This window comes from Orcinus orca, chromosome 1 (genome assembly GCF_937001465.1).
Source record: "Orcinus orca chromosome 1, mOrcOrc1.1, whole genome shotgun sequence".
NCBI classification, from domain to species: Eukaryota; Metazoa; Chordata; class Mammalia; order Artiodactyla; family Delphinidae; genus Orcinus; species Orcinus orca.
Genome location: NC_064559.1, coordinates 113566262 through 113589797, shown reverse-complemented (window position 1 = coordinate 113589797; position 23536 = coordinate 113566262). Strand labels below are relative to the sequence as shown.

General features: G+C 37.8%; 1 protein-coding gene and 1 long non-coding RNA gene across 4 annotated transcripts in view; one reads left to right on the top strand and one right to left on the bottom strand.

Moving 5' to 3' along the window:
- Positions 1 to 8239, top strand: part of LOC125964622 (uncharacterized) — a 91920-nt gene extending 83681 nt beyond the window's left edge. Inside the window, exon 2 of the long non-coding RNA XR_007477813.1 lies at positions 8145 to 8239. This is a non-coding gene — a long non-coding RNA (uncharacterized LOC125964622). The remainder of the gene's footprint in view (positions 1 to 8144) is intronic.
- Positions 756 to 23536, bottom strand: part of LOC101280867 (monocarboxylate transporter 1-like) — a 140806-nt gene continuing 118025 nt past the window's right edge. For 2 of the 3 annotated variants that reach the window (XM_049710432.1, XM_004263292.3), the window contains exons 2-5: positions 12035 to 12295; positions 10866 to 11009; positions 6679 to 7545; positions 1935 to 3159 (exon numbers count right to left, since the gene is read on the bottom strand). In XM_049710432.1, coding sequence (XP_049566389.1) covers positions 2906 to 3159; positions 6679 to 7545; positions 10866 to 11009; positions 12035 to 12251 — 1482 coding nt within the window. In that variant the 5' untranslated portion in view covers positions 12252 to 12295 and the 3' untranslated portion in view covers positions 1935 to 2905. Of the gene's footprint in view, positions 3160 to 6678; positions 7546 to 10865; positions 11010 to 11551; positions 12012 to 12034; positions 12296 to 23536 lie in introns of those variants that run through there. The other variant, XM_049710435.1, reaches the window with a different exon arrangement.

Here is a 23536-nt window from a genome sequence, read left to right as displayed (position 1 = left end):
GGTCTTAGTTGCGGCATGCGGGATCTTCATTGTGGTGTGCGGACTCAGTTGTGGCATGCATGCGGGATCTAGTTCCCCAACCAGGGATCGAACCTGGGTCCCCTGCATTGGGAGCACAGAGTCTTACCCACTGGACCACCAGGGAAGTCCCTCACTGTACTTTTTTCTGATGCTGCTCTCAGTAAGATAATGTTCAAAAGCATAACGCTGTGATGTGGGTAAGTGCAGAATGCTCCGGCTTCCTGAGTTAGACATGCATTTGCAGCTGAATGATGACTGGAAGGGGAACCACAGGAATGCTGTCCCTGAGAGCACTGTCTCCAGGAGGGAAGCAATGATGGTTGACACAGGCGGCCTGTGGACTCTACCCTCCACAGCTTTGTCCAGGAGAAGCAAAATCATGCCTTGAGGCTATTCATGCTCTGTGCTCTCAACTTCCATGTCACACTCGCCTCCCTTTCACCAGAATGCAACTCTTAAAGATAAACAAATAGATAATGGTTTATAATGATCATTAGCTTTATTTTCTTAGGAGATAAGTGCCTCTTGTCAGAACTCTTCTATTTCAAATCTATTCATTTTTCCTCTGTTATTAGTGAAAATATAACAATCACATTCACATTAAGGAAAATGAATATAGGGAAAAAGTCACCATTCCAACACAAGTATGGTTGGAATTTTGTGTTTATCTCTTTCCTCTTTTTTTTCCCTGAGAGTATATTATATATACTTATCTAGTTTGTGTTCTGCTTTTTTCACATAACATTGTATCATGCTTATAACAGAAGGATCTTTCCATGCTATTAGACTTCATAACCATCTATTTAAATACACTGCCACACATTTAAGGGTGTTCAAATAGATTGTTCATTTCACTGTCAGATATGCCAGGAAAAGTCACCTAAAGAGTTTGAAGGACAAAACCTCAGGGCACCGAAATATTTTTAAGACTGTTAAATGTCGGGATTAAAAAATAAACCTTCTCAGGAATTCCCTGGCAGTCCAGTGGTTAGGACTACACACTTCTACTGCAGGGGACACGGGTTCAATCCCTGGTCAGGGAACTAAGATCCCACATGCCACGCAGCACAGCCCCCCAAAAAAAAAAACAAGAAAAAAACCTTCTCTAAAAATATACGGAGGACAGCACATGGAAAAACGGTCAACATCTTTAATGTTCAGGGAAATGTCACACACTACATACCAACTAGAACGGGAAAGTTAAAAAGATCGGCAATGCCAAGTGCTGACAAGGATGTAGAACAGCTAGAATTTTCATACATCGCTAGTGGGATTACCAAATGGTATAGCTACTGAGAAGAGAGTTTGATAGTTTCTTACAAAGTTAAAAATGTACTTGCCATATGACCCAGCAACTCCAATCCTAGGCATTTACCCAAGAGAAATGAAAGCATGAGTCTGCACAGATCTCTTTACTTAGAACAAAGCTCAAATGTCCAACTGGGGGATGGATATACAAATTATGGTACATCTCTACAAAGAAATACTGCTCAGCAATAAAAAGCAATGAACTACTGAAAAATACAACCACATGGATGAACCATGAAACATTATGCTCTTGTGAAAGAAGCCAGACACAAAAGGCTACTCCCAACCGCTGTTACTCCCAACACTTCTGACACCAAATGTGTGGGTTATTTCCATACCAACAACCATTGCGCCAACTCTCCAGACACCGACTGGGTGTCCTACAGTTCAATTCCATTCTGACATAAAGTACCCGGAGTTAGTGTCAGATTCCACAGATTTAAAGGCTTAGTCTCACAAGACTGCCCTCACTTCAGATTCCAGTCTCAAGTCCCAGGTTGCCACCTGTACTTGTGACCAATCAGCTATAAATTGGGAGTTCCCATGACTCCTTCATCAAGTTTGATAATTTACTAGAATGGATCACAGAACTCAGGAAACACTTTGCTTACGTTCACTGATTTATTATAAAGGATACAATTCAGAACAGCCAGATGGAAGAGAGGCATAGGGTAAACTATGGGGGGGAGGGGAGGTAGGGAGCTTCCATGCCCTCTCTGGGCACACTACTCTCCCAGTACCTCAAAGTATTCACCAGCCAGGAAGCTCTCTGTAGTTTAGGGGGTTTTATTACATAGGCATGATTGATTATATCATTGGACATTAATAATTGAACCCAACTTCCAGCCCCTCTCCCCTTCTCAGAGGTCAGAGGATGGGGCTGAAAGTTCCAACCCTCCAATCATGCTTTGGCCTTTTTGGAGACTAGCCCCTATCCTGAAGTTAAGAAAGGGGTCTCCAGCCACCAGTCACCTAATTAGCATGCAAAAGAGACTCTTATCACTCCAGAGATTCCAAGGCTTCTAGGACCTGTATACCAGGAACTGAGGATAAAGACCATATATATACACAATTGTGCCATAGTTACATACTATGTGATTCCATTTATTCCATTCTGGAAAAGACAAAACTATAGGGGACAGAAATCAGAGCAGTGCCTGCCAGGGGCTATAGTTAAGGGGAGGGGATTAACTGCAAAGGAGCAGAAGGGAATTATTTTGGCTGTTTGAAATATTCTATATTAGTGTGGTAGTTATTTGACAAAATACTTGTGTCAAAATTCATTAAACTTTACTCTTATAAAAGAGATTTGTAAGTATTTAAGGTATACCTTAATAAATATGACTTCAAATAAAAGCTTTTTCCTTCTGTAACCTTTTGCAAATCCCCTGCCCCTAAAGGACGTGACATATTTATTATGACTGTTGTAAAGGAAGGAAATAAAAGTTCTATCAATGAACACCTGGTATGACTTCCACACAAATGTCCACTATCCACTGTTAGCACCAAGAGTAGAACATGATTGAGTAGAATTTTTCAAGTATCTTTGCCCCAAAGCTTCTGTTTATCTCTGACTTCAGCCTGAAAGTGTCTCCTCTTTGGGTCCTGCTTCTGGGCCTTTCAGTTCTGGAGATTCTGCAGCTTTAATAACTTCTTTTGGTTCCATCTCTTTACTTTCCTTATTCTGCTTCGCCTCTGCCTTCTGTTCTTTTGCCTCAAGTTGATAATGGATGCCCATGCCAATGCAGAGATAGATGCCTGAGACAATAAGGATTATGCCGCATGCCCAGTATGTATATTTGTAGTCTCCGTATATGTCACTGAGACGACCTAAGGATGTCCAAAAAAAAAAAAAAAAGTTATGTGGGTAAACAGTTATACCCTTTCCCAAATAAAGCTTAAGGATCCACTCAAAGAGCTCGTAAATGACAAATTAGTCTAAATAGAAACTGCTCAAAATTATTTGACCTTTTGCTTATGATGTCAACTGATTTTGGATGGCCCTGTGTATTCTATTATCTTTAGCAACTTGAAAATAATTAAATCTTGGCAAATTTGAATTGGGAAAGTCCTAGAGACCACCTAGAGTCAATCCTCTCAATATTCAATGGAAAAATTTGTTGCTCAAAAGAGGTTTAGTAGTCTTGCCCAAGGCCATAGAGCTAATTCCAGTCTCCCAGGCCAATGCACTTTCTCTGACATCAGCATTTCCCAAAGGGCGTTCCTGTGAACACTCATCCTCTGCTAACATTAACTAACAGCAACACCTTTCCACCATTCTAAGTGCTTAATCCTCACAACAGGAAGATTCTATCATCATCCCCATTGTATAACAGAAAAACTGGAAGTACAGAAACCTTAAGTAACTCATCCAAGGTCACAAAGCTTGTAAATGAAACAGGTTGGCTTTCAACCCAGCAAGTCTGACTCTGAGGCCCGCACCATAACTTCTGTGCTACAGGGTACTCCCTAGTGTTTGCAAAGTCAAGTAAATTTGGAAATGACACATAGTCTTTTCTATTAAAGGCTTTATGAGGTAAAGCAACTTATTTACTTATTTATGAGGTAAAGAAACTTATTTACTTTGGTGTTTCCAATCTTTTTTTGGCCATGAAATCCTGGTAATAGTAAAATTTATTAGTATCTCAAACTAGTATTAAGAAATAAACTTTGGAGGGACTTCCCTGGTGGTCCAGTGGTTAAGAATCCACCTTCCAATGCAGGAGATGTGGGTTCGATCCCTGGTGAGGGAACTAAGATCCCACATGCCGCAGGGCAACTAAGTCTGCGCGCCACAACTACTGAGCCTGCACGCTCTAGAGCCCGCGAGCCCCCACTAGAGGGCCCGCGTGCTGCAACCACTGAGCCCACGTGCTCTGGAGCCCATGCCCCACAACCAGGGCGCCCAGGCGCCACAATGAAGATCCCACATGCCGCAACTAAGACCCAATGCAGCCAAATAAATAAATAAAAGAAATAAACTTTGGAAAATACTACCCATATAAAGGACATAATAAGCAATTCAAATATGACTCCATATGGTTTTCCAACGCAGGGCATCACTCGCTCAGCAATACTTATTGATTCTCTAAACATACACATGGCCCTGGGTCTGCTAGGCCCTGAGTTAAGGGTGAGCAAAGGAGGTAACATCCACAGCTCAGTGGAGAAGAGAAATGTTAATCCAATAACTATACAGACTGTGACAAGTGCTACAAGGAAGGTTTGAAGGCAGAAAATAAGGGTTTTAAGACTAGCAAGTAGGGTCAGGAAGGCTTTTCTTTTCTTTAATTAAAAAAAAATTTTATTTTTGGCTGCGTTGGGTCTTTGTTGCTGTGCGCGGGCTTTCTCTAGTTGTGGCGAGCGGGGGCTACTCTTGGCTGTAGTGCTTGGGCTTCTCATTGCGGTGGCTTCTCTTGTTGCGGAGCACGAGCTCTAGGCGTGTGGGCTTCATTAGTTGTGGCACGTGGACTCAGTAGTTGTGGCTCGTGGGCTCTGGAGCACAGGATCAGTAGTTGTGGAGCACGGGCTTCGTTGCTCCGTGGCACGTGGGATCTTCCCGGACGAGGGCCCGAACCTGTGCCCCCTGCATTGGAAGGCAGATTCTTAACCACTGAGCCACCAGGGAAGCCCAGGAAGTCTTTTCTTAAAGTGTAAACTTAGCCAAGACTTACAGGAGGATAGGAGTTATCAAGGAGAAGGGAGATGGGAAAAGGCTCAGGGCAGAGAACAGCCAGTGCAAAGGCAGGTGATAGGAGGAAGCACAGGGTGTGAGAGGAGAAGCAGAGAGCAAACTGAGTGGTGGGAAATGAGGCTGGAGACACAGGTGGGCCAGGCCACGCAGGCCCTAGTAGGCCACAGCAGGGAATTTGATCCTCACCCTGAGAACGTGGGAAGCAACTGGAGTGTTCTAAGAGATGAAGAACAGCTAGAGTGGATATGGGTAAAGTTAGAAGCCTACTGATAAAAGATAGGATTTGGATAAGAGTGGTAGTTGTGATGGAGAGCAAACGGGCAGATTAGAAGGAGATTTAGGAAGCAAAAATGGACAGGATTTGGAATCTCCTTGGGTATATATAGGGAGGAGAGAGGGTGGACAGGTCAGTAGTGGATCTTCTGTTATGTATCCTTCCTTACTTTATGGTGCATAATCTCAAAAGCATGGGTCACATCCAGAAGTCCAAATTATTGTTGTATTTTGTATTAATAATAATTTTAAAATGTAAACCATTTAGCATTCTTTTTTTTTAACATCTTTATTGGAGTATAATTGCTTTACAGTGTTAGTTTCTGCTGTATAAAAAAGTGAATCAGCTATATGCATACGTATATCCCCTCCCTCTTGCATCTCCCTCCCACCGTCCCTATCCCATGCCTCTAGGTGGCCGCAAAGCACCGAGCTGATCTCCCTGTGCTATGCGGCTGCTTCCCACTAGCTATTTTACATTTGATAGTGTATATATGTCAGTGCTACTCTCTCACTTCGTCCCAGCTTACCCTTCCCCCTCCCTGCGTCCTCAAGTCCATTCTCTACGTCTGTGTCTTTATTCCTGTTCTGCCCCTAGGTTCTTCAGAACCTTTTTTTTTTTTTTTAGATTCCATATATATGCATTAGCATACAGTATTTGTTTTTCTCTTTCTGACTTACTTCACTCTGTATGACAGACTCTAGGTCCATCCACCTCACTACAAATAACTCAATTTCATTTCTTTTTATGGCTGAGTAATATTCCATTGTATATATGTGCCACATCTTCTTTATCCATTTACCATTTAGCATTCTTAAGAGAATAATACATCAAGTTTTATAGTCAGTTACTAGCTGTGTGATCTTGGACAAGTTATTTCACTTTTAGAAGCCTCTATTTCTTTATTTATAAAGTGGGAACAATAATTGTCCTACATCACAGACTTGTAATATATGACAGAATATAGAAAACGACTAGGATAGTCCCTGGTATACTGTGAGCCCTCACCTGGTACCTATTGTTATTATTTTAAATATTACTGCTGAGATAAACTCCACAATTAAAAAGAAATCACCAACAGTATTTTAAAGGTGGTTATACATACATTTTTCTACAATAAACATGTTAGGTTTTTTATCAGGAAAAATTATTATACATACTTAAGTGTGTAACAGTTTTTTATTCCTCTTTGAGCTTGATGATTCACTTTAATTCAGTTCTATTATTTGAGCAATTACGCTGTACCAAGCATTGTGCCAGCACTGAGGGTACAGAAGCGAAGAAAGACTGTCAAGCAGCTCACTGATTTCTGCCTTCTATCACCTTCCTAATCTTCTGTTTTATGTTAATAGAACCATAGAAATAGGGAGACATACTATACCTAAAATTGGTGGCCCCAGGAGAATAGGACAGCATTCCACAATGGTCACCAATCCCACAGCACTGGAGAACCTCTGGGATCCAACCAGGTCCATCAGCGTTTCAAACAATACGGCGCCAAACCACCCAAAAGCAAATCCAAGGAATCCCGCATAAAGACAGAACCCTACATAGCTAGAGGATAAGGGTACTAGCATATGACACACTCCATTTGCAATAATAGAAGCAGCAAAAAAATACTGAACTCGAGGTCTTATCCACTCTGTGTTGGCTACAAATCCCATAGAAGGTCTGGCTACCATGTCAACAAAAGCCAGAATGGAAAGAAGGAAGGCAGACTTCTCACTAGAGTGATGTTGACTCTTGGCATAATTACTAAGAAAGACTAAAGGTGTAGCCAGCGCAAAAGACATTATCACATTCCCAGAGAGATACAGCATAAAGCCTCTGTGTTTGAATAGGGATAAGTCCAGAAGTTTGTTAACTGTTTGGAAAACGGACTGTTTCTCCTTTGGGGGGTTTCTGCCATTAACTTCTGTATTTGCATCACCTGCCCCCTTGTTTGCATCACATTTTCCAGCTTCCTGAAGGGATTCTTTAGACTTCTCTTTCCCTGCAGTTGTTGGCTTGGGCCCTATTGGTCTCATCAGGGCTCCAGCCACACAGCAGTTTAGTAGGATGCCTCCAAGAATTAGGAAGCTTCCTCTCCAGCCAAAGACAGCAAAAAGAGCCTGGTTGAGGGGGGCCAGGGCGGAGAGGAACACAGGGCTGCCTGCCATGGCCAGTCCATTTGCTAATGGTCGCCTCTTGTAGAAATACTTGCCAATCATGGTCAGAGATGGATTCAAGTTGAAGGCAAGCCCAAGACCTGGCAAGAGGGGAAGAAAGAATCACATACTCCAATAAATGTCAGAAACATATTTGGAATTAATTAACTAGGCAAAGAAATGAAGTGGAAAGAGGTCAAAATCATGAGAGGCTGTTATAACTAGTAGGTCATTAAGTGGACTGTTATCAAATAAATACAGACATAAAGTCTCTTTATGCAGCAAATACTAGATTTATAAAATTTTAAAATGTATATATATTTATATATATGTGTGTATATATATATATATATATATATATATATATATATGTATATGTATATATTTTTTGGCCGCACCATGTGGTATGCAGGATCTTAGTTCCCCGACCAGGGATCGAACCCAGGCCCCTTGCAGTGGAAGTACAGAGTCTTAACCCTGGACCACCAGAGAGTCCCTAAAAATTGTATATTTTTAAAAATAATTCTTTATCCTTTAGCAACAAAAAGAACAGTAAATGTAAGATCCTTTGTCTTATTTCATAATTTTAGCTTTCCAGAGGAATAGCTTTCCAGAGGAATTGAAAGCAAAAAGGAGAGAAGATAGGGCTTCCCTGGTGGCGCAGTGGTTGAGAGTCCGCCAGCCAGTGCAGGGGACACAGGTTCGTGCCCCGGTCTGGGAAGATCCCACATGCCGCGGAGCGGCTGGGCCCGTGAGCCATGGCTGCTGAGCCTGCGCTCCGCAACGGGAGAGGCCACAACAGTGAGAGGCCTGCGTACCGCAAAAAAAAAAAAAGGAGAGAAGATAAATTTTATAAATTCAGAAAGCAAGATAGGAGAAGGGGCAGAAGGAAGGGAAGCAAGAGAGAGGGAGGGGGAGGGAGAGAGAGAGAAAATGTTTTTGGATAGTAAAACACAACATTGTCAAGATGCTAACACTACCTTAGTAAATCCATTAATTTAATGAAATTTCTATGAAAATTTCAATGTGTTTTATTTTTCAAATGAGGTAAAATGACTCTAAAATACACCCAAAGAACAAATGCATTAGAACTATTGGAAAAGAATAAATAATTGGTGGGCCTACCCTAACAGATATATAAATATATTGTACAGCTACGGTAATTAGAATAGTGTGGCACTTATTCAAAATTAGAAAAACTGATTACTAAAAGTGGGCAGAAAGTCCAGAAACAGAACCAAAAGATACATTTAAATTAATAGGGAAATAATGGATTTTTCAGCTAATGGGGCTGGGACAGTAACTATCCCAATAACCTGTTAAATGGTCTCCCAATCTTGCTTCCCTACTAGGTAAACCAGGTTAGGATGCTTGCACATTTTGATCTCTCTAATGACTGCCCGTCCATAACTTTTCACTCTGGATTAAGAGGTCCCATGATTTGGCCCTAACCTACCTCCCTGCCCTCATCTCAGTCTATTCTTACTTGTGCTAAGTGTAACTGTTCTTCTAGATTTTCTCAAAGCCTTCTCCTAGCTTTCATTCAGATCTCAACTTAAAATCACCACCTCTGAGAAGCCTTCCCTTTAGGGACCATTCAATTCTTCTCTATCAAAATTCTGTTTTAAGTCTTTGCAAAGCAGTTATTACTACCCAATATTTTTCTTATTTATTCATTTATTTGTTGGTCTGCTTATTGTCTGCTTCCCTCCACTAAACAGCAGGAATCTTGCCTGTCATGTTGGCTCTCCCCACAGAGCTTGGACCAGTGCTGGCATATAGTTAGGGACTCAATAAGTATTTGTTGAGTGAATTAATAAATGAAATAATGAACAGGCTGAATAATCACATGGGAACAAATAAAGTTCTATTCCTTCCTTATGTTATTCAAATAATCCAGATGAGTTAAAATAGTTAAATGTTTAAAAATTTAATTAATGTAGTAAAAGTATAGATCCAAAAAGATAATACCCATTACTGGCATTATCTCAGGTCCTGCAGGTGGGACTGTAAATTATTATAACCTTTCCAAAAGAGTATTTGGCCAATGATATCAAAATGCTTTTTTCCCAGTAATTGCTCTTCTAAAAATTTATCCAAAGGAAATTATCATTTTCACAAAGATGCATACAAAAGCACTATCATGCAAATACTGTTTATTAAGAGTGAAAATATAAACAATCTAAATGTCCTTCAATTAGAGAATGGTGAAATAAATTATGGTATATCCATCTATCCCATGAAAAAATAATCGCTGCTAAAGTATATTTACTGAGATGGAGAAACTATGTATAATACATGATGTATCATTAAGTGAAAAAATTGGTTACAAACATTATACATACATAATCTCATCTCTTTAAAAAAATTTTTAACTGTATTGGAGTATAGTTGATTTACAGTGCTGTGTTAGTTTCAGGTATAGAGCAAAGTGATTCAGTCATACATATACATACATTCATTCTCCTTTAGATTCTTTTCTCTTACAGGTTATCACAGAATATTGAGCATAGAGTTCCCTGTGCTATAAGTAGGTGCTCGTTGGTTATCTATTTTATATATAGTAGTATGTGTATGTTCATCCCAAGCTCCTGATTTATACCACCTCCACTTTTCCCCTTTGGTAACCATAAGTTTGTTTTCGATATCTATAAGTCTGTTTCTGTTTAGTAAATAAGTTCATTTGTATCATTTAAAAAAATTAGATTCCACATATGAGTGATATCATATGATATTTGCCTTTCTCTGTTTGACTTCACTAATGTCATCCCTCTTTGTTCTAAAAATTCTATGTGTGCATATAAAAGTGAGTTGATATGGCATCAAAATATTAATGGTAGTTTTCTCTGAACTGTAGAGCTATGGCTGTCAGTTGTATTTATATTCAGCAATTTTATTTTCTTAATTTAGCTATTAGAAAGGGGGGTTTCCTCATGAATGCCCTTTATCCCTTGAAAATGTATCTGTCTTTTCTATCAGAAACTGCTTTGTATCTGACATTCTCTCTTTCTCTAATTTGAGCCAATTCCTTCTTGGGTAGAATGGGAAATGAGTGGGAATAGCTAATGACCTCCCTTTCAACAACTTTTTACCTATCACCACTACCTTCTTTCTTAAGACAAAAAAAGAAAGAAAAGAAAAGAAAGAAAGAAAGAAAGAGAGGGAGGAAGGGAAGAAAGAAAGGAAGAAAGGAAAGAATCTCTTTCAATTTATTCATTCAATAAAAATAATCACCCATTAAGTGCCAGAACTTTCTTTAAAGACTTGCTTTTTTAAAATTAACATATCAACAGCTCTAAAAATTAGTGACCTAGTAATTTTTCTAACAAAGAACTTTCATTTTTCAAAAGAATTGGCAAATTAATGCTATAAATAGTCCACACAAAAATTAATGCTTGAAAATACATCAGTAGCAACTCACCTGCAATGACTCCGACACACAAGTAAAGTTCCTGCACAGTGGTACAGAAGGAAGCTGTGATCAAGCCACAGCCTGACAAGCAGCCGCCAACAATCATAACTGGACGACTGCCATATTTATTCACCAGGATACTGCTGATAGGACCTAGGAGAGAACAAACAGCTTAGTCATACAGAGGAGAAGCCCAGCCCTCACATCCACACCTGCATATGACATTACCAACATGACAGGATGCCACCCCAGAAAATAAACAGATGAAACAGAAGACAGTGGTAAGGAATATTACTTTCTATCTTTATTTCAGAGTCACAGGTCTGTGTAATGGAATACATATAGTATTGATTGTACATTTTCTATATATCTAGGACATATTAGATGGGTTTTAACTAAAGTATGCAAGACAATAATCTAATTATTTTAAGGCAGAAGAGGCTGCAAATACCCTGATTATAAGTGTTCATAGGATTCTTCATGTATCTAGGATATTATCCACATATATGTAGCAAGTTTGCTTGTTTTAAATTTTTAGATGGTCATCTAGAGCAAACACATGAACAATGAGATTTATGAGCAAGTCTGATCAAACTTCTGACTTAAGGGCATGTTTACAAACTAGCTAAAATGTATTATTTCTCACAGAAAACAACAACACAACCAAAACAGAACTACAAAACAAGAATGCCTACCATCACCACTTTTCTTCAACATTATACTGGAGGTCCGAGCCAGCAGTAAGACAGGGGGGAAAAGGTGTAAGGAAATGAAGAAACCGAACTATCAGTATTTGCAGAAGATTTGTCTATCAAAAATTTTTGAAAAAAAATCTACCAATAAACTATTGGAAACAACAAGAGTTTAGCAAGTTTACAGGGTATATGATTAAAATACAAACATCAATTACCTTTCTATACCCAGCAGTCAACACAAAACACATTTTTAAAGGAAGTTATCCTTTATAATGACACCATTTTATAACTGACCTAACAGAGCACACAGCTTCTATGTAGCTTTTATTGTTAAAGACAATGAAAAACACGACTCTAATCACGTAACTCCAAGAACTAACATTTCAAATATCTCACTGATAAGGGCATCAAGAACAAAAAGCACTTACTACAGAGCTTTTGTCTACCCATTGAAAGTTAAAAGAGCAGGTCATGAGTACTTACCTCCACCATACATGACAGCAAACGTGATGGAAGATAACCATGACACTTCGCTGGTGCTGGCTTTAAATATTTCTTCAATTTCTTTGTAAAATACAGTAATAGATTTGCCAAAAGCACAAGAGAAGCCAATGGAAATGAAAGCTCCAACAACCACTGCCCACCCCCAGCCTCCATCTGGGGGCGTGTATCCAACTGGACCTCCGTTTGATGGTGGCATTGTAAGTAAAGATGAATTCTAAAATGCAGTTCAAATCCAAATATCTAAAGGGTATGAAATTAAAATAGTACATAACAAGTAGGTCAATAACAAAGCACTCCCATAAAATCCCTTACATTTATTACATAAATAAATAAAGGCATATAGCAATTTTCTAAATAAAAGGTCATTTCAAGCATTAGATTCTCATTTAACGGGCTGGAAAGTTAGCTCAGTAAAGTTGGGTTTTCATCTAGCTGCTTAGATTTAAGGTATTCTTTTACTAATATGTGACTAGAAAGATTCCTAAACGATGGCTGACCAATACTGTTTAAACCTGCAAAATGAACCCTGAGGGACTTCCCTGGTGGCGCAGTGGTTAAGACTCCATGCTCCCAATGCAGGAGGCCTGGGTTCAATCCCTGGTCAGGGAGCTAGATCCCACATGCATGCTACAACTAAGGAGCCCGTCTGCCGCAACTGACAGGGCGCAACCAAATAAATAAATAAATAAAATATTAAAAAAAGGGCTTCCCTGGTGGCGCAGTGGTTGAGAATCTTCCTGCCAATGCAGGGGACACGGGTTCGAGCCCTGCTCTGGGAAGATCCCACATGCTGCGGAGCAACTAGGTCCGTGAGCCACGATTACTGAGCCTGCGCGTCTAGAGCCTGTGCTCTGCAACAAGAGAGGCCGCGATAGTCAGAGGCCCGCGCACCGCGATGAAGAGTGGCCCCCGCTTGCCGCAACTAGAGAAAGCCCTCGCACAGAAACGAAGACCCAACACAGCCATAAATAATAAATAAAATAAAATTAAAAAAAAAATATTAAAAGAAAATGAACCCTGATATCAGAGACTAGTAGTTTTAAACCAAAGATTTCCCCTTTTCTTCTTAAGCCCCAGCATTAGTGAAAAACATAGTTAGAAAAAGAAATACAATGTGATTATGAATTACTAGCAGGTGGGAGAAGTTGAGAGCTAAAAGGTTTACCAGTCTACTTTAGAGAAATTAAGTTCTCCTTTGATTTACTTAAACCAGCTTCTATTTTATGTCAAAATAAACCTTCCAACAATATGTCATCGTACTCATTCTGGCCACCCTAACATTACCTGGAATGATGTAGTACAGTATTAATACTGTACAGGTCAACAATGACAATTTCATATTTTACTATTCCTTACTCTTTAATACAAATTCTACCTTCCTATCCATAGAAATCAACTTTTAAATAGCTCACCTTCTAACTAATCTAAACACTTCAAATATAATTTAGAAAGTGATCCTGTAGTGATTTAAAAAGAACAACTCTTAGGAAGAATTCTGCTTAAGAAGCTAAAAGAGTAGATTTTTTAAATAAAACTTTTATAGAAGTAAAGTTTCTAAAAGCTTTATAAAATTATAAAATTCCCAGGGTTTGCACAACTTTTTTTTTTAATTTTTTAAATTATTTATTTATTTTTATTTATTTATTTACTTTTATGCACAACTTTTGTTAGACTTATTCCAAGGTAGCTTTTATTACTCTTGTAGATGGTAATTTTAAAAAAATCATTTTCTGTTATTTGCTGGTTTATAAAGACACAATTGATTTGCTTAAATAATAGCTTTACTGAGATATAATTCACATATCATAAAACTCACCCTTTTAAAGTTTGTATTTCAGTGGTTTTCAGTATATTCACAAAACTGTACAACTATCATCACTAATATCAGAATATTTTCATCACCCCAGAAAGAAACCCTGTACCCATTAGCAATTAATTTTATTCCTGAATATTATTTTTGATGATATGGTAATTTGAACTGTTTTCTTAATTTTATTTTTGGATGTTTCATTGCTCGTGTCTAGAAGTACAATTGATTTTTGTATGTTAATTTTGCAGACTGCAAATTTGCTGAACTCATTTATCAGTTCTAATAGACTTATGTATATATATGTATATATGAGTGTAGATTCCTTAGGATCTTCTATTTACAAAATCATGTCATCTGTGATAGTTTTACATCTTCCTTTCATTGCCTAATTTCCTTGGATAAAACCTCCAGTGCATGTGGTGAAAGTGGACATCCTTGTCTTATTTCTGACCTTACAGGGAAGTTTTCAGTATTTTACCATTAAGTATGATGTTACCTGTGGGTTTTTATAGCTGCCCTTTATTAAGTTTGAGAAGCTTCCTTCTATTCCTAGTTGTTGAGTATTTTTATCGCGAAGGATATTGGATTGTAGCAAATTGTTATGTGTCTATGAAGATGATCTCGTGGTTTGGGGCCTTTATTCTATTAATATGGTATGGTTTGACTGATTTTTATATGTTGAACCATTTATGAATTCCTTCACTCCTGAGGTAAGTCCCAATTTGTCATGATATATAACCCATTTTATGTTGTTGGACTCTGTTTGCTCATATTCTGTTGAGGATTTTTACGTCCATATTTACCAGGGATAATGGTTTGCAGTTTTCTTCTCTTGTGATGTCTGTCTGGTTTTGGTAACAGGGTAATACTGGCTTCAAAGAACAAGCTGGGAAGTGTTCCCTCCTCTTGCTTTTTGGAAGAGCTTGTAAAAGAGTGGTGTTAGTTCTTTAAATATTTCATAGAATTCACCAGTGAAGCCATCTGGGCTTCAGGTTTTCTTTGTGGGTCGTTTTTTGATGATTATGTCAATCTTTTTACTTGCTATACGTATATTCTTGTCTATATCTTCTTGAGTCATTTGATAGTATGTGCCTTTCTAGAAATGTGTTCATTTCATTTAGGTTATCTAATTTGTTGGTCTGCAATTGTTCAGAGTATTCCTTTGTAATCCCTTTTTATTTCTACAAGGTTAGTAGTGATACATGAAGAGTTTAACCAACAGTACTATTAGAGGGAACAGGCCCCACAAAATTGACTTCACTTCTAACACCAATTGCAAATTTAGGCAGTGGGGGTCAGGGGGTGCGGAGTGGGGTGGTTTCCAAAACAGTTTTGGCAATTCAACAGGACTCACAGAATTCACTGAAAGCTATTATATTCACGATTTATTACAGGGAAAGGACACAGGTGGAAATCAGCCACAGGAAGAGATGCACAGGGCAGAGTTTGGGAGAGGTTCAAGTGTGGAGCTTTTGATCATACTCTTTCCATGGAGTCATGGATAGCATTACCTTCTCCCACTTACAATGTGTGAAAATATAGAGTACCACCAACCGGGGAAACTCACCTAAGCTTTTGGTGTCTAGAATTTAGTAGGGCTTGATCACATACTGCTCACGTGAGTGCTGACCTTTAGTCTCCAGCCCTTACTAGAGCCCTTACCAGGGGCTAATACTTTAGTCTCCAGTTCTTTCAGAGATTGGAAATAAGACAATATAGCTAAAGGGCCCAGCAAACAAAGACACTCCTATCAGGCAGGACTCTTCAGAGACCTAGAGATCATATTCCAGTAGCCAAGGACAAAGGCCAAACCTCTCTATTGGTAAGGTTAATTCTTCACTATACATAATGTATCCTCTTCCAGTTCTGATTTTAGTAATTTGAGTTCTCTATCTCTTTTCTTGGTTAGTCTAAAGTTTGTCAATTTTACTGACTTTTTCAAAGAACCAAACTTTTGGTTTTATTGATTTTCTTTATTTTTTTGTACTTTCTAGTTCATTTATTTCTGTTCTAATCTTCATTATTTCCTTCCCTCTATTAACTTTGCATTTAATTTACCCTTTTTTTCTTGTTTCTTATGGTAAAAGTTTCAGGTATTTTTCTTTTTTTAGAGACTTCTTCCCAACAGGATGGAAATTAAATTAAATTAAATTTTATTTTAACTTATTTACTTTTGGTTGTGCTGGGTCTTCGTTGCTGCACGTGGGCCTTCACTAGTTGCATCGAGCAGGGGCTACTCTTCATTGTGGTGCATGGGCTTCTCATTGTGGTGGCTTCTCTTGTTGCAGAGCATGGGCTGTAGGCATGCGGGCTTCAGTAGTTGTGGCACGTGTGCTCAGTAGTTGTGGCACGCGGGCTCTAGAGAGCAGGCTCAGTAGTTGTAGCACACAGGCTTAGCTGCTCCGCAGCATGTGGATCTTCCCGGACCAGGGATCAAACCTGTGTCCCCTGCATTGGCAGGTGGATTCTTAACCACTGTGCTGCCAGAGAAGTCCCAAAAGTTTCAGTTATTGATTTGAGATTTTTTTCTTTTTAAATATAGATGTATACAGCTATAAATTTCCTGCTAGTCACTGTTTTAGCTGTATTACAGAAATTTTGGTATTTTGTAATTTGTTTTCATTCATCTCAATGTGTTTTCTAATTTCCTTTATAATTTATTCTTTGAACCATTGGTTATTTAGGAATGTGTTGTTAATTTCCACATATTTGCTCATTTGCCAAATTTTCTTTCGTTGTTCATTTCTGATTTTATTTCATTATGATCAGAGAACATACTCAGTCCTTTCAAATGTACTGAGACTTGTTTTATGGCCTACTAGATGGTCTATCCTGGAAAATGTTCCATGTGTACTTGAGAAGAATGTGTATTCTGTTGTTGTTGGGTAAAATGTTCTACAGATGTTTGTTAGATTTATTTGGTTTATACTTGGTACATACTTGGTTGTTCAAGTCTTCTATTTCCTGGTTGATTTTCTGCCTAATTATTTTATTGAAGTTCTGTTGAAATCTTCAAGTATTGTTATTGAATTGTCTATTTCTCTATTTCCATCAGTTTTTTTTTTTTTTTTTTTTAAATTAATTATTTATTTTTGGCTGCGTTGGGTCACTGTTGCTGCACCCGGACTTTTTCTCTTCGTTGCGGTGCGTGGGCTTCTCATTGCTGTGGCTTCTCTTGTTGTGGCTCGCAGGCTTCAGTAGTTGTGGTGCCCCGGCTTCGTTGCTCTGGGGCATGTGGGATCTTCCCGGACCAGGGAATCAAACCTGTGTCCCCTGCATTGGCAGGCAGATTCTTAACCACTGCGCCACCAGGGAAGTCCCCTCCATCAGTTTTGGCTTCATCTATTTTGGGGCTCTGTGGTTAGGTGTATATATGTTTATAATTGTTATGTCTTCATAATGGATTGAACTTTTATCATTATAAAATGTCTTTGTGTCTAAAAACAATTTCGTCTTAAAGTCTATTTTGCCTAGGTTTCTTTGGTTACTGTCTGCATGGCATATTATTTTTTCATCTGTATACTCTAAAGCAATTTGTGTCTTTGAATCTATAATGTGCCTCTTGTAGACAGCATAGGGTTGGATCCAATTTGCCAATCACTGCTTTTTGATTGAAGTGCTTAATCTATTTAGATTTAATTTAATTACTGATAAGGTAGGACTTAGGTCTGCTGTTTTACTATTTGTTTTCTGTCTTATGTCTTTTTTGTTTTTCTCTTCCTCCATCACTGCCTTCTTTTATGTTAAATAGATATTTTTGGTGTGCCCCTTTAATTACCTCGCTGTTTCTTTTACTATGTTTTTTGTTATTTTCTTAGTGGTTGTCCTGTGGATTACGATTAACATCTTAACTTAAAACAGTCTAGTATAGTTTAATACCAATTTAATTGCAATAGTAAAACTTTGCTCCTGTACAGTTTCCTCCTTCACACTATTGTCTTACAAATTACATCTTTATACACTATAAGCCCATTAAAAATTGTATAATTATTGCTTTTAAATTGGGTAGAAGGGAAAAAAAGTGTTTACAAAGAAAAAAATACATTCATACTGTCTTATTGTATATTTACCTATGTAGTTACCTTTACTGGTGTTCTTTATTTTTTTCCATGTGGATTCAAGTTACTGTGTAGTGTCCTTTCAATTCAGCCTGAAGGACACTCTTTGGTATTTCTTGTAGGGAATGCCTGCTGGCAACAAATTCTCTCAGTTTTTATCTGGGAATGTCTTAATCTCCCTTTCATTTTGAAGGATAATTTTGCTGGATATAGAATTCTGGGTTGACAGTCTTTCTTTCAGCACTTTGGGTATTTTGTCCCATTGCTTTCTGGCTTCTATGGTCTCTAAAGAAAAATCAGCTGTTACTCTTATTGAGTATACTTGGTTTGTGATGAGTTGCTTCTCTCTTGTTGCTTTCAAGATTCTCTCTTTGTCTTTGTCTCTGAAGTTCTATTTATTTTTCATTCATTTTTCTTTTTTTCCCTTAGATTTGATAACTCAGTTGACCTATATTCAGGTTTACTGATTCTTCTGCCAGCTCAAGTCTGCTTTTGAGCCCCTCTTACAAATTTTTCGTTCAGCTATTGTACTTTTCAACTCCAGAATTTCTATTTGGCTCTTCTTTTTTGTAATAACTATCTCTTATAAATATTCTCTATTTGGTGAGATATTGTTCTCATAATTTCTTTTAGTTCTTTAGACATAGTTTTAATTCTTTGAAAAAATTTATAATACCTAAATTAAAGCCTCTGTCTAGTAAGTCCAATGTCTAGGCTTCCTTGGGGATAGTTTCTATTAAATGACTTTTCTGTGTATAGACCATACTTTCCAGTTTCTTTGTGCATCACATATTTTGTTGTTTTTTTTTGTTGTTGTTGTTGTTGAAAACTGGACATTTAAAATAATATGATGTGGCTGCACCCCAATGTTCATTGCAGCACTATTTACAATAGCCAGGACATGGAAGCAACCTAAATGTCCATCAACAGAAGAATGGATAAAGAAAATGTGGTACATATATGCAATGGAATATTACTCAGCCATAAGAAGGAATGAAATTGGGTCATTTGTAGAGACGTGGATGGACCTAGAGACTGTCATACAGAGTAGGTCAGAAGAGAAAAACAAATATCATATATTAACATGTATATGTGGAATATAGAAAAATGGTATAGATGATCTTATTTGCAAAACAGAAATAGAGACACAGAAGTAGAGAACAAATGTATGGACACCAAGGGAGGAAGCAGGGGTGGGATGAATTGGGAGATTGGGATTGACATATGTACCCTATTGAGACTATGTATAAAATAGGTAACTCATGAGAACCTACTGTATAGCTCAGGGAACTCTACTCAGTGCTCCGTGGTGACCTAAAAGGGAAGGAAATCCAAAAAGGAGCGGATATATATATATGTATAGCTGATTCACTTTGCTGTACAGTAGAAACTAACACAACATTGTAAAGCAACTATACTCCAATAAAAATTAATTTAAAAATATAAAATAATACCATGTGGCAACTGTGGAAATCAGAGTCCCTCCCCAGGGCTAGTTGTTATTGCTATTGGTTGTTCATGTTGATACTACTCCTATTGCCTTTTGTTTGTTTAATGAATTTCCTAAATAAATTCTGTGAAGTTTGTATTTTTTGTCATATGTGGCTATTGAAATCTTGCTTGGTTAGCTTAGTGATCAGCCAATGAGTAGACAAAAATTTCCGTAAAATGCCTTGATCAGTGTATCTCCCAGGCTTCACCAAAGGGTATTATGTGTATGTTTAGGCATGCTTTCAATTCTCCAGCAGGCAGCTTACACTTCTGCCTTAGCTTTCAATTCCTGCTTGTATAGAGCTTCAAGTTCAGTCAGAGGAGAGAGATTCAGGTCTTCTCAGGTATTTCCTGAGCATGGGCACAGTGTGCACATGTGCATGACCTTCTAGCATCCTGGGAATATGTCAGAGCTTTTCAAAGCCCTCTATGGACATCTCACTTCCCAGTTTTTGCTTTGAAGTGTTTGGTCAGCTTTTTGTTTGCCCCAATTGTTTTTCCAACTCAGGCAGCTGAGATTTTAAATAATTGCCTGTGATTGTTTTCAACAAATGTCCTGGGGAAAAAGCTGTTTGCACTGAGCAAGCTCTGAATCAGATCAAAGAAAGACAAGCCCTGTGAGTGGGGGTTTCGAGGAAACTGTCAGACATGTTGAATAATGATAATTCTCTAAGAATGAGGTTTTTTGAAGATTCCAAACAATTCTGCCCCCACCAGTGGTTACTACACTGCTGATTTTCATGGCTACTATTATTGTAAGGTTTTTTGTTTCAATTCTACTAGAGTTGGGGAGATGAGAACTGGAATAGATCATGTTAAAACACCACAAATCAGACTTCCCTGGTGACACAGTGGTTAAGAATCCACCTGCCAATGCAGCAGACACGGGTTCAAGCCCTGGTCCAGGAAGATCCCACATGCTATGGGGCAACTAAGACCGTGCACCACAACTACTGAGCCTGCGCTCTATAGAGTCCTTGAGCCACAACTACTGAGCCCACATGCCTAGAGCCCATGCTCTGCAACAAAAAGTAGCCCCCGCTCACCGCAACTAGAGAAAGCCCGTGTGCAGCAACAAAGACCCAATGCAGCCAAAAATAAAATATAAATTAATTAATTTAAAAAAAAACCACCACAAATCTTGCTGTTCTGAGATTCAGTTGTTTCTTGAATATATTCTCTTTGGATTATTGCAAGCCTCTGGTTAATTTTGAGTTTTGAAAAGTTGATTTTTTTTTTTGCCAATGTTCTTATTGCTCTTATGAAAGAGCAGAATTTCAGAGGACCTTACCCCACCATCCCAGAAGTACCACTACAATTGATTTTTGTATACAGTAGTCCCCCTTTATCTGCAGTTTTGCTTTCTGCAGTTTCAGTTACCCATGGTCAACTGTGGTCTGAAAATATTAAGTGGAAAATTCCAGAAATAAACAATTGATAAGTTTTAAATTGCATGCTGTGCTGAGAAGCATGATAAATCTCACACCATCCCACTCCTGCCTGCCTGGGACGTGCATCATTCCTGTGCCAGCGTATCCACGTTGTATATGCTACCAGCTCATTAGTCACTTAGTAGTTGTCTCAGTTTTCAGATAGATTTTCATGGTATCGCAGTGCTTGTGCTGAAATAACCCTCATCTTACTTAATAAGTAAAATAATGTATATAGTGTTTCATCATCAAGAAAAGTATTTACTCCAGAGTTTGGCAGATACATTATCAGATTTAGAAAGTTTTATTCCTAGTTCATTAAGAATTTATTTTAAATCCATTGACCATTGAATTCAGGTTTTGTTTTTTGTTTTTTTTTCATAATACCTTCACAAGGCATTTCTTCTTTCATCTGTACAAGTACTGAGTAACATTTATAGATCTTTTAAATATTAAACCACCCTTGAATTCCTACGAATTCAAGGATGAATTCATCCTTGAAGAATATCCCCAACTTTGTCACAATATACATCTTTTTAATACATTTCTAAGTTAAATTTGTTAATATTTTGTTTGGATTTTTTGAAATGTGTCCATAAAGTATTTGGAAATATAATTTTCCCTTCTCATATTGTCCTTCTCTGATTTCAATATCAGTTTTTTTAAATTAATTAATTAATTTATTTAATTTTTTTGGCTGTGTTGGGTCTTTGTTGCTGCATGCAGGCTTTCTCTAGATGCGGTGAGCGAGGGCTGCTCTTCGCTGTGGTGCACGGGTTTCTCACGCGGTGGCTTCTCTTGTTGCGGAGCATGTGCTCTAGGCGCACGGGCTTCAATAGCTGTGGCACACAGGCTCAGTAGTTGTGGCTCGAGAGCTCTAGAGTGCAGGCTCAGTAGTTGTGGCACATGGACTTAGCTGCTACGCGGCATGTGGGATCTTCCCAGACCAGGGCTTGAACCCATGTCCCCTGCATTGGCAGGCAGATTCTTAACCACTGCGCCACCAGGGAAGTCCCTCAATATCAGTTTTACATTAGAGTCATAAAGTGAGTTAGGAGATGTTCTCTTTTTTCCTCCTCTCAAGGAGAGATTATATAAGACTAGAATGATCTAGTCTTTGTAAGTTTGGTAGAATTTACTGGTAATACTATTTGGGCACTTTATTTTCTTTTTGGAAGATTTCATATCACCTCCTTCAATTTTCTTAACAATTATAGGTTTATTCATTCCTTCTATTGCATTTTGAGTCTGTCTTTTTAGGGTATTTTTCTATAGCTTTTTCCATTTTGTCAAAGTTTTCAAATTACTGGCATAGAATTTTTATATTTTAATCTCTTTATGAGTATAGGTATATCCTCTTTATCATTGGTATTTGTGCCTTCTTTTTCCCCCTTTAATCTCAGGAATTTATCTATCTTATAAGTTTTCTTCAAAGAACATTTTCACAAGAACCTCTCTGTCCTGAACAGATTTTTCCTCCAATTGCAGGGCTTGGCCCTATACTTGTGCTAGTATTTTTAGTTATATCACCCCCTAGATGTTTCTTAATTGTTGAATATATTGTTCAGTGTTTAATATATTGGACCCTTAAAGCTGTCCATTTATCTTTATTTCAAAAATCTGAACATATGGCCAGCATATACTTGATTGATGGTAAAATTTAAATGTTAATAGCATACCCATAAAAAAGAACATTCTCAGTTTTATCTATATTTTATTATACTTTCCCCTTATTTCATTGATTTCTGTTACTATTTTTTATCATCATTTGTATTCCTACATATTTGGAATTTATTCTATTCCTTTTCAAACATAAGATGGCTACTTAGCTGATTAATTTTTAGCCCTAATTTTTTTCTAATATGAGCATTTAAGACTACAAATTTCCCTCTATTTATCACCTTTACTGCATTCTATGTAGTTTTATATACAGTATTTTTACTATTGTTTGCTCCAAGTGTTTTAAAAATTTCCACTGTGCCTTCTTCTTTGACCCAGAGTTATTCAGGGGTTTTTAACTCTCCGAAGGAAATCTTTTGTTTAACTTTAGTGACTTATACTTAACAACACTGTGGTAAGATGACAAGGTTGGTACAATTCAATTTTTTGATATTTTATAAGACTGGCATTTATGGGCTGGTATATTAATTTTTGAAAATATTTCACGTATGCTTGAAAAGAATATACATTTTCTAGTTGTTGGGTTGAATTATTTGTTGAATCAAACTTTTGTTTTTTCAAATCTTCTAAATCTTTACTAGTTTTCTATTTTCTGCTTCATCTATCAATAATTGAAGAGAAGTATGTTGAAATCTCCTAATGACGATGTGTTTCTCAATTTTTCCATGTCGTTCTTTTGGTAATGCTTATGAACTTAGGTGGTTGATCTTAATCTCTGAGAAACCTGAAGGCCTAAACTGAGGGCACTTTCTTCCAGAAAAAAAAAATTGCATTTCCCAGAAGCTAGGAATGCTATGGACCTGGATGATTTTAGCCAGGATTCCTGGCTTCATGTGGGAGCTAAGGTTAGTTTTCCTTTGCTGCTGATCCCAGGCTTACCTCCCAATTACTAGCCCAAGTATGCAAGGCACAGCACAAAGTAAATTCAATTCAAATATCTGAGTGACAACTTTAGTTTACTAAAAAGCAAGAAAAACTGAAATATGTTTCCTGCTCCCAAAGAATTTATAAT